Genomic DNA, 10,789 nt, shown 5'->3' on the forward strand with positions numbered 1-10,789 from the left:
ATTGGTCTTGATTATAACCTCTGGTTATTACAGAAAAAGTAGTTTGGCTTTTTAGGTGCTGGACTGTTCCCAGTTCCTCTGGGCATCCTCAGCTCTGCATGGGAGAGCTGTTCACTCCCAATAACCATCCAAATTTGCTGGAGATAGCTACAGACTGTAAAAAAATCCCCTTTTTCCCATCCTCCCCGGAACACATTCCAGACGGAGATGTCAGGATACGCAGGTTCTCTTTCGGGAAACTGAACATGGTGATGCAAGCTGCCTTCCCTTCTCTTTCACAACCTCTCTGCCCTTCTCAACCCAAGAGCTGCTCATCCTGCCCCCAGCCTCATCTGAGACCAAGCCCGGAAGTAAAGACCTGGAGGGCCTTGCAGTGCCAGTTTCTTTCCTTTACATGCCCCAAAGTGCACCACCTCGGCAGACCTAAGAGCAGCAGGAGCTTGCCTTGGGGGAGGATGAGAGGTGGTTTGGCCAGAGGGAGTTCAGTGGGATTAAACAGCAGTCAGAAAAGGGGCTGCTCCCAAACCTGTGTGGTTCTGAGAGCACTGCTGAGCTTGTAGGAGCCTCTTAGCACAGCACAGAGAGGCAGGGGAGACTCACAGTGTGAATGGGGCAGGAGGGACCCCGCAGGTGGGACCTCTCTGCCCAGTGCCAAGAAAGTGGTTGGAGATTTTTGTAGGGAGACCTGAGCTAGTCCAGGTTATGACACAGGCCCAAGCTGCAGATCTCCTGGGACACTTGTGCACTGTAAGCCCAGGATTACCTGGCTACCAACCACAAGCTGTAATATTTTTTGTCCTAAATAAGACATGTTTCTTAAATGGGTGTGTAGGAGGTCTCTCCTGTTGCCCCAGTGTCTAACCAGGCCTCCCTGCTTATGACTGCCCTGGGGGTGGAGGGAGTTGAGATGCTCAGAGTTTCCTCATTCCTGAGAGTCCCGTGCCTGGGCTCACCACTCCTCAGCTGCATGCAGTTATTTAAGCAGGACAGCTTGGGAGGATATATCATGGAACAGGCAGGGGCTGTGCTGAACACTCTGGGACCTTCAGGCTCCTGGTGTTTGACTTGTCTCCGTAGATGCTGTCACCATGGCATCCCAAGGCCAGGCCATTTTCTGGAGGTATGGTACTATCTGCACTTGCTTTGGTAGAGGGAAAGGAGGGAATTGCACTTTTCAGACTCTTGGGATGTATCACTCTGCTGCCAGGAGCTCTCAAGAGAGCAGTTCTTTGCAGCTTGACTGTACTGCACTCACTCAAGCTACTTAAATACCAGTACAGCTTGCTTTATACAATTTGTAAGGCCATGTATGTCCCATTTGCAGTCATCAGCTGTAGTCAAGATGGAGATGCATGTCCTAGAACTCTGCACTTGCTAGAATTTGCTATCCCAGGGTTGAATCCTGTGATAGATTGGGGTGGCAATGCTTGAAGAAGGGTGTATTCCTTCTGTTGTATTTTGGGGGTTCAATGGCTTGAGGAAGGCACCCTTCTTCTGCTGGTCCTCAGACAGCTGGTTGTGTTTCCATCACATCAGCTTGCTGTGGGGAGAAAGAAACTGTCCTCCAGAAGTTTCCTTGCAGGAGTAAGAGCTGGGAAGACATTCTCAAAGTGTTTTGTGCCTCTCATTTCAATTACCCCATTTCCTTTGACTGAGTGCTGGTGAACTAAAGTTGGAAAAAGAAGTCTTGAAAATATCTACCTTGTATCCTTATCTCCTGATTAGTTGAAAATAATCCCCACCAGATGGATAAAAGGGCAATTTTTTCATCCTCTAGTGAACGTGGACTGAGCTTTCATCTGAACCTCACTGCTTGAACAGAGACAGCAACAAGCTGTGTCTTTCCATCCCAGGTGTGAACTTCCCAGGCTGGATGGAGACAGAGGTTCCAGTGTGAGACAGTCCTGCTGGCATTTATTCTGTGAAAAAGCTTTCAGCTGTTACCAGTATCTGTCCCACTGGAGTGGAACAGCAGTGGGGAGAAGGACAGGCCATGTGTTAACAGAAGAGACCTCACACATGAGCCTTGCCACATGGAGCATCAAGGAAGCACTAATTAGCAATATTATCTGCACCCTTTCACTGGCAGAAGTGGGGTTGCCTGTAGACACAGTGTCAGAGTGTAAATATTCCCTGGGCACTGTATTCCTCATGTGTCTGGAATGCATGCAATAACCAGCTCTGTTATTCTCAAGAGGCAGCCCAGCCAGCCTTTGTCAGGGAAATGAAGTAACTGATGGGTGTGAAAAAATGCTCATCTATACCTTGCTGCTGTGAAAACCTTCCTCCTGCTCTGCCAGTGCCTCTGCCTGCCCTGCCAAGCAGCCGCAGTTTACTGGGAGAAGCAGGCTTCCTTCAGGGGCATTTGCTCTTCAGGCTAATCCTGAAATGCAGAATCAGACCAGAGAGGGGGGTGAATTTTCCAGGAAGTTTCAGAAAAGCAGTGGGAGATTTCTGCTGATTTCAGGAAAAAAACAAAACCAACAAAGGAAACAAAACCAAAACAAAAAAAATCCCCAACAAAAGCAACAACAACAAAACTCCCTGAAGGGCTGGAGAAAGTTGGGTTCTGCAATCACCATCTGCATATTGGAATAGAAACCCTTTTGGTTTGGGTTACCACTGCCATTTCTTTTCCACAGTAAACTTTGCTATAAAGAGGAAGCCAAGGGACCCTCAATATCCTAATCTTCCAGTTCTTTTGACCCTCTAAGCCCATTCCTGAGGGAAAGCTTAGTCCAAGTGGAGCTAGAGATCTGGAGAATTAGGACTGTTGCCTATCACAGCCAGGCTGTGAGCCTCTCCCTGTCCCTGGCCTGTGATCAGCAGCATTCAGGCAGGGAATGAATGGATTCATTTAATGCCAAATTTGATTCCAAGTTTGACTGGTGAGGAACAAGACTATGGAAAATAGGGTAGGAGGCACAGAGCAGCATCCCACAGGCTGCCAAATGGGCACTGGGAACTGAGGGTGGTGTCAGGGCTCCGACTGGTGCACCTCAGCCACCCACATCAGTCTGTTTCTATGCCTTTAAAACATTGGAGGTACCAGGGGTGCTGATGCACAGAAAATTGCTTCTTGCTTGGAGTGCTTGAACTGGACTGTTGCAAGACACAGCTACCACCAGCCTGTGGCTAGGATGCCAGGTTCCTCTCATTCACTCTGCATGCCAGATCTACTCATTACACATGGTGGGCACACAGCAAATGTTTGTAAGGATCTTGTGATTCCTGCATCTTTCAGTTTCTGCAGAGGAAACTCCAGAGGGACTAATTTCTCCTTTGTTGGGGATGTTGAAGTAGGGATGTTGAAGTAGGGATGTTGAAGTAGGCAGTGGCCTCTGTATACCCAAAATTACCATTCCCCCTGTGCAGCTTTTCCAATCAGCCCTGCTGGTGCTCTGGAGCAGGGTGGGTAGCCACTCTCTGGGTGCAAAGCCAGCAATGCTTTGTAGCCTTGGGGACAGGTGGCACCTGCACAGGACAAAGGCATTGGTGTGGCCTGTTTGTGCTTGTTTGTGTTTGTCTGTGAGTAAGCTGAGGATGGTTTTGGACAGATGAGTGTGAGGGCAGAGGTGGTGTTCAGATCAGAGTGTCCTTTCAAGGACTAGAGGCAAGTGTGGTGGCACTTGAAGCATTCAGGGACTGCACAGGAGGACATCCTGGCTACTTGTCCCTCTGCCATACCTCCTAGCATTTACTGTAACCCTCTGGCAGCATCCCTCAATTCTGAGCACTTTCTTCTCTGCCTGTCCTTGGGAAGAAGGATTGTAAGATAAGGGGATAAAGATGAATCACAACTGTTGTGAGTCAGCACAGTGTGGCTGCTGCTTGCTTGTGATTCCCAGGTGTGAGAGCTGAGGCTTGTCATGACAACCTTGGCTGAGTTTATAGCAGCTATCTCACTCTGGGATCAACTCCCAGAGTGGAAATTAGTAGAACTCCTCAAGGAGATGGGTGTTATTCAGTGTACATGAAACACTTGGCATCTTCCCCAGAACAGGAAAGCACAGGCTGTCCCACTGTAAGCCTGGCTGGGACCTTGAGTGACTCAGGACTGAGTCCTGTGGGACATGGTGAGGCTTTGCTGAAAGCTGTCACACGTCAGGATCCATAGGAGCCATCAAAGTCCCCATCCTGCAGGCCCCTGGGGGAGGCAGTGCCTGAGTCCCCAGCTGCCTGGTGCCCATGGCTGGATGATATCCATGGCTTTTCTCCCAGCAGGGTCAGCTGTGATCCACCTTGAGGGATTAGGTGGAGAACTGCTGTTCATCCCAGCCATGACTGAAAGCTGCTGACAATGGGGAAGAAGCCAAACGTGACATCTCCCAGCTCTGAGGGCATCTAGGCAGAGCTTGGTATGGATGTGAATGTGTAAATGGATTTGTGTGAGCCCTTATCTGGAGGTACCACATATTTGGTACCCTTCTGAGCATGTACAAACTGGGCTTCTTCAGACAACTTCCCACTGGCTTTAAGGATGAGAATGTAAGGGAGACAGTGGGAGGTCAAACAAGTCTGCAACATCTCCCTTTTTCTCTATTCCCTCTTCCCTTTCTCCCCTCCCTGCTGCTCCCTGTGGGAGAGGCTTGTTCACATGGTATGATTCTCTGGAGTTCATATCAGCCCTGTGATCGTGGCATCTGTGGAAACTGAGCAAGTCACAGATGCAGGCACACACCAGTGGTGGGAGGAGTCCATGGTTGTAGGGACATGTCCTGTCCTAGATGGACTGTCCTGCAGGAGGCTGCCCATCAGCTTTGTGTTGGCAAAATTGTGCTGCAAACCAGTAAATGCTGCTGAAGCAGAGCAGCTGGTTTTGTGTGGGCAGAAGGGCTGTGACCTCTCACAGCCTGCAGCTCTCTGGGCTTCTTCTCTGTGAGGAGTCTCTGTGAGACTGCTGGGCACAAACTCCAGGATGTACCTGTGGGTTTTGTGGGGAGCTGCTTCAGGGCTTGCTCTGGCTGGGAGCTGAGTTTGCTGCCACAGCCCCTCAGTCCACAGGGAAATGTGCCTGTGACCACATGACAGCTCCACTGGCTGTGGTGGGAATCCATAGCCAGCTGTGCTTCTGGGTCTGTCCAAGCTGGGCTGTGCCAGAGAGGAGGTGCTTGGGAAAGCTGGAGCTCTGCTGATCCATGACATGCTGCCTCTCTTCTCTGGCACAGCTGCTTCAACTGTGTGGCTTGGCAAGTGGTCAGTCTCTCATTCAATAGCCCATTACCCATCCCCACATGGAGCATCCCAAATCCAACCAGCTCCAAAAAATGGCCCTGTTTCCAGATCCTTCCTGCACATTCCCTGCCTTGTACCTGGTGTCTCCTGGGCTCAGGGGCTTTGCTCACCCCCTGGTCGCTCACAAGCACCAGCAGGTCTGTCTGACTTGGTTATGTACCAGGGAATGCAGAGAGAAGCATCCTGCACTGGGGCCAGCTCCTGCTCTCAAAGGCCAAGCCTGGGTCTCCTGCCACATGGTCCCCACTGTTGACAAGGGCTGCTCACCTGGATGTTCAATGTTCATCCCTATTGTGGTGATGTGCTTTACCCATCCGCCTCATTCTGGGTCTGTGGCTCACCTGCCTCCCCCTCCTTCCTGCAGACAGCTCTGCAGATGGACAGTACAGCATGGGCTGTGAAGGAGGTGGGCTCTGTGCTAATGCTGTCCTTTCCTTTTTCCCCAACAGCATGACTACAGTCATTGTCATCCTGGCTGCAGTGATCGCCCTGATCATTGGTTTTGGTGTCTCAGGTGTGTGACTGCTCAGATTTCTTGCAGTGGGACTGGTGGGATGATGAACTTCTGCCCTGCCTCTACCTCTGTGTGTCCATCCCGTGCACAGGCTGAGGTGTGATCATGTGTGGAAGTGCTGCCCACCACCCTTTAACAAAGGCTAGGCAGGGGTAGTGCAGCCTGTGCTGCTGGAGGTGTAGTGGTGTGGCAGCTGAAATTCCCTTGGGCTTGGAGCCCCAAACCTACACATAAAGTCCTGCACATTCTCTGCTCCTTCTCCTGGATAGGACGAGATGATGGGATGGTATTTATTGTGAAATCAGAGAGCATCTGCCAGGATGGGGCGCCTTTCCCAGGACCCTCAGAGACAACAAAAATGTGTTGTTTTGGTGTTGGCCAAAATGCAGCTTCCTTGGAATGTGCTGAGTGAGGATGGGTAGGGAAGGGCTGCATGGGGAAGAGAGCCTGGCTCTGGGAATTCTCAGGCTTGCAGCTTAGGATTTCAGATGCTCCCTTTTCTTAAATGAAAGAAAAATATTTGGATTTCAGTAAGGGGGAAAGAGCTGCTATTTCTCTGCCAGCATTATGCCTTCCAATCACATTAAGGGAGGTCCTGACTAAGAAAAGACATAAAAATCATGCTTTTCTGGCAGCTGCAAAGAGAAAAATCCCTGATATATATAAGTAAACAAGAAAATACCATGTGAATTCTTCTCAAACAAGTAAGAAGAGCTACTTTTTGAAGCACTCTTTTGCTACAGAAATACTCCTGTGCTTTATCATGGCATACAGTCCGTGGGAGCTGGCCTCTACCAGCAGCACAGGTAGCAGCCACTGGAGGCCTTGCTGTGTGCCAGTGACTGTTCAGCCTCGGGCTTGGTCCATGACAGCCACAGGGCAGTCTGGCCTTTCTCCAGGCTTGCTGCCTCACCTTTGTCCAGCCTCCTTGCTCTCTCCTTGCAGGAAAACACTCCATCAGTGTGACGGCGCTGACCTCTCCAGGGAACATTGGCCAGCGCAGCATCCTGGGCTGCTCTTTCGAGCCCGACATCCAGATGGACAGCATTGCAATCCAGTGGGCCAAGGAGGGGGTAGCTGGGCTGGTTCACGAGTTTAAGGGTGGGAAGGACCACCTGCAAGAGCAGGATCCATCATTTCAGGGCCGCACGGCCATGTTTGCGGACCAGGTGATCGGCGGGAATGCTTCCCTGGAGCTGAGGGATGTGCAGCTTTCCGATGCTGGCACCTACCAGTGCTCTGTCACCACAGCCAGAGGGAGTGGAGCAGCGGTGCTGCGGTACAGGACAGGAGGTGAGGGCTACAAGGAGCAAAATCCTGCTGCAAAACACATGCTAGTGTCACTTGGTTGCACCTACCTGTGCTTGTGATGCTGCTACACCCCTGAGTATTCTGGCTTTTACAGGATATTTATGGCCTTAACCCCTCTTTTGACACCCTTGTTCCAGAAAAGGTTATACTCTTGATAACATGGTAGCTTTTTCTCTCTTGAATTAGGATGTATCTCCAGCCAGAAGTGCTGCATAGTAAAAACTGTAGCGTATTTAATATATTTTTCTTAGCTTTTCTGAAGTATTCGGTTTTTTAAAATTACTACCAAAGCAACAAACCTCTGATATCATACTTACCTGAAATGTTACATATTTACAAGAGTCAGTCCTCCAGGAGAGATCTGAAAACCACCAGGTCTTTGGCCTCTTCCAGTGAGATGAATTTAGCTGTAATAACAAGTCACCTCCCAAGCAGTCACCTCATGTTGAGACTGAGGGATGAACCCCTTGCAGGTCTCCTCCAGACTACACCCTTCCCTCTCATCCCTGTGGCCAGAATTCCTGTCCTACAGCTCACATTGGGTGAGGAAAAGCCCTCAGACCTCTCCAAGTGAAAGAGGGTTTTGCAAGCCTGAGGGTTGCAAATGTTCCACTGAGACTTGGTCCCCTATCCCTCCTTCAAACCTTGTGGCTCTGCCTACTTTTGTGTTGCTTGATTAGATGTTTAAAGTAATCTACACAGAAAAGGCATTAGAAAGAACATGTGAAATGTTGTAATGGGTTTTATTTCCAGCACAGCTGTAATACCTGTTCTGTGTGGAAAGAGAGACATGTTCCTTTCAGCTGATTTTCTTTAGCTCATCCTTACACCAGTTCACTTACAGGTCCTACCAGCCAAAAGTGGACAAATACTGAAGGCAGCTGTCCTGTGCTTTGGCTGTGTAAGCCCTCCTTATTACAGGTCTGCAGGGGATTGCTCTGGAGAGGAAATGGCCTCAAGTTGCCCCAAGGGAAGTTTAGATTTAATATTAAGAAAAATTTGCTCATGGAAAGGGTTATCAAGCCCTGGAACAGGCTGCCTAGGGATGTAGTGGAGTCACCTACTATCCCTAGAACCACATAACCACATGCATTTATGGTTATGGTATAGTTGTGGACTTAATTCTGGGCTAACAGTTGAACTTGATCTTAAAGGTCTCTTCCAACCTTAATGATTCTGCAACTCTGTGAAGCCGTAGGTATTGGTCCGGCCCCCTTCTCAGTGAGTGGAGAGGGTGAATCATCTTTCCCCCATTATTAAGAATAACTAAAAGACACTAAAGCTGTGTCATGACCTCAGCAGATCCTGTCAAGATGGACTGCTATGTCCTAGGAGTCCTCGGATCCCTTGTACTCATCCTCCCGCAGCCCAATCTGTACAGAGCTCTGTCTGAGCCTGTTTTTGGCTTGGCTCCAGGCAGTGCTGTGCTGCCAAGCAGCAAGCAGCCTAGAAATACCTGGGACTGGTAGATGCAGTTGGGTATTTCAAGCCCGGTTCCTATCACTTGCCTTGTTTTGAGTGTCTCCCTGTTTTGCCTCCTTCCCAAAGCCTTCAGCATGCCTGTGGTGCAAGTGGAGCACAGCAGGCACGGGGGCACGCTGCAGTGCGGAGCCCCGTGCTGGTTCCCTCGCCCTGCTGTGCGCTGGATGGCCTGCGGTGACACTGGGGAGCACCTGCCCCGCACTGCCAACACCAGCTACCAGCTGAACCCCGAAAACATCACTGTGAAGGTGGTTTCCCTCCTGCACAACATCACTGCTAATGCCACCTACACCTGCGTGATGGAAAACAGCATTGCCAAGGCTGTGGTCAACATCAGAGTGACAGGTAGGGCTTGACAGCACCCTGAGACCACAGGCACGGGGGAGAGTATCAGCAGTGTTCCTGGTGCACCAGGGGGTTCCTGCAGCAGCTGTATCAGGCAAGGAAGGGACTGAAAGCATGGCTAATCCAACCACTTCTCTGTCCCTGGGATGAATGAAAGGGTCTGTGTTTGCTCCTGCTATCTCATATGCTTCTCGTGGTATTGATTGTCACCTTTGCTAGGGGACAGAACTGCCAGGGGATCAGAAAGAGGGACACACTTCAAAGGAGTGTATTGCTTGGAATGTTAACCAAAACCAAAACCAACCAACCAAGCCTCACATCTTTTGACACTTTCTTTAGCCAGTTCATCTTAGATCACATTCGTGTACCAAACCAACAGGCCCCTTTAGCAGTTATTGGTGACAATACCTCTGACTCCAGCCCAATCCCTTTATTTTAAAAGCCATTTTACTCACAAAAAAAACCAAGCTTTACAAAGGTTCTGAGAATCTTCTCCTGTTCTACATGAGAAGGACCAGAATGCTTCTACAGCCAGGACTTCATTGCAATTGGTCTCCAGTATAAGAGGCAGTGTCTATCTTCATCCATATTCAGAAAATTGGGAAGGAATAAATACACACTTTTTTTGCCTTCCCTGCTGTGTTCCTGTTCTGGTAGCCTCTCACAATTCTTCTGCTACAGATTTCAGCACTACAAAGGTGACCAACTTGCAGCTGGTGAACCTGAATGCAGAATCAGTGTCATCCTCCTTTCCAGCCTGTCACTGGATGCTTCTGCTTCCTTTATACCTGCTGTCAATATAAAGCCTCTGTAAAGCAATTGGGAACTCTGCTGGACCTGCAGGTAAGCTTGGGAAGAGAAACTCTTATACATACAATATACAGAGGCCCTCTTAGGGCGTTGGGCTACAGCAGCAGACCTATCTCAAGACTGCCAGAATGGGAGTGCATGTCTTTCCCCTCTGCCTGTCCTTTCTCCATCCCCACCTTTCGGTGGGACACATAGCTTGTCCCTCCCACAGGCTTCTCCCATCACTTTTGGCAACCACAGAGATCCTTCTCTTGCACCAGCAACTGTCAGCTCTTACTTGTCCTCTCATTTTCTTTCCTGGGCACCCTCTGGACCTGGGCTGCAGTTCATGGCTGCAAGGCAGCACTGGCTTGTTCCTCTCCCCCCTGCTCACAAGACCTGCTACAGTACAAGCCTCTCCAGTAAATACTACAGACACCTTGAACATGGCTAGAGGGAGCTGCCAGCCTGAGCAATTCCCCGCAGACCTGAAATAAGGAGGGCTTACACAGGAAATAAGGAGCCAAAGCACAGGACAGCTGCCTTCAGTATTTATTGGCTTTGGCTGGTAGGACTTGGAGGGAAACTGGTGAAAGGGTGAGCTAAAGAAAATCAGCTGAAAGGAACACGTCTGTCTTTCCACACAGGTATTACAGCTACGTTGATGGCAGGACTCACTTCAGGCTTTCCTCCCTATGGGGCTGAGGGCTTTAGGAGTTCCTGCTGCTTCCAGAGTACACTGTAGTACAAACATGAAATTAGCTGATTTTTCCTGTGTTATCATTTCTTACCCACACCAGCAACAGGATACTTTGTTTGGCTTCACAAAGAGAGCAAGGAATGTGATAAGGAGAATTGCATAAAGGAAAAGTTCTGATTGTAGGACAAGATATGTTCCCTTGTCTGATCTAACAGTGACCAGAACTCTCTGATCATGGGCAGAAGTTCAGACACAAACAGGAAAAGGGTTTCCCGCTATAGAGCTGAGAATGGCTCCTTCAGAGTACTAAAAGCAAGCAAATCTTAACTCCCCCCAAACAGATTTGATTCGCCCATCTCTTGTCTTGTGATTCTCTGACTGTACCAATAAAACTGTAAATAAGAGAGGCAGTT

General features: G+C 49.5%; 1 protein-coding gene across 1 annotated transcript; it reads left to right on the forward strand.

The window, feature by feature from the left end:
- The first annotated feature begins 1,088 nt into the window (after window positions 1–1,088).
- VTCN1 (V-set domain containing T cell activation inhibitor 1) lies at window positions 1,089–9,690 on the forward strand. The gene is made up of 5 exons (XM_071433889.1): window positions 1,089–1,120; window positions 5,685–5,749; window positions 6,695–7,042; window positions 8,609–8,887; window positions 9,545–9,690. Exons 1-5 carry the CDS (start codon window positions 1,089–1,091, stop codon window positions 9,688–9,690), a joined length of 870 nt encoding a protein of 289 aa, XP_071289990.1.
- Window positions 9,691–10,789: the final 1,099 nt, after the last annotated feature.

The sequence above is a fragment of the Agelaius tricolor genome, unplaced genomic scaffold, assembly GCF_023055355.1.
Source record: "Agelaius tricolor isolate 1412-34295 unplaced genomic scaffold, bAgeTri1.0.p SCAF_9, whole genome shotgun sequence".
Lineage (NCBI taxonomy): Eukaryota > Metazoa > Chordata > Aves > Passeriformes > Icteridae > Agelaius > Agelaius tricolor.

Bases quoted from the DNA above. Each gene is read 5' to 3' on its own strand.
- VTCN1 (XM_071433889.1), top strand. From the start codon at position 1,089: ATGGCATCCCAAGGCCAGGCCATTTTCTGGAG. The intron at 1,121-5,684 runs GTATGGTACTAT...TTTCCCCAACAG, and splicing joins GGCCAGGCCATTTTCTGGAG to CATGACTACAGTCATTGTCA. The intron at 5,750-6,694 runs GTGTGTGACTGC...CTCTCCTTGCAG, and splicing joins CATTGGTTTTGGTGTCTCAG to GAAAACACTCCATCAGTGTG.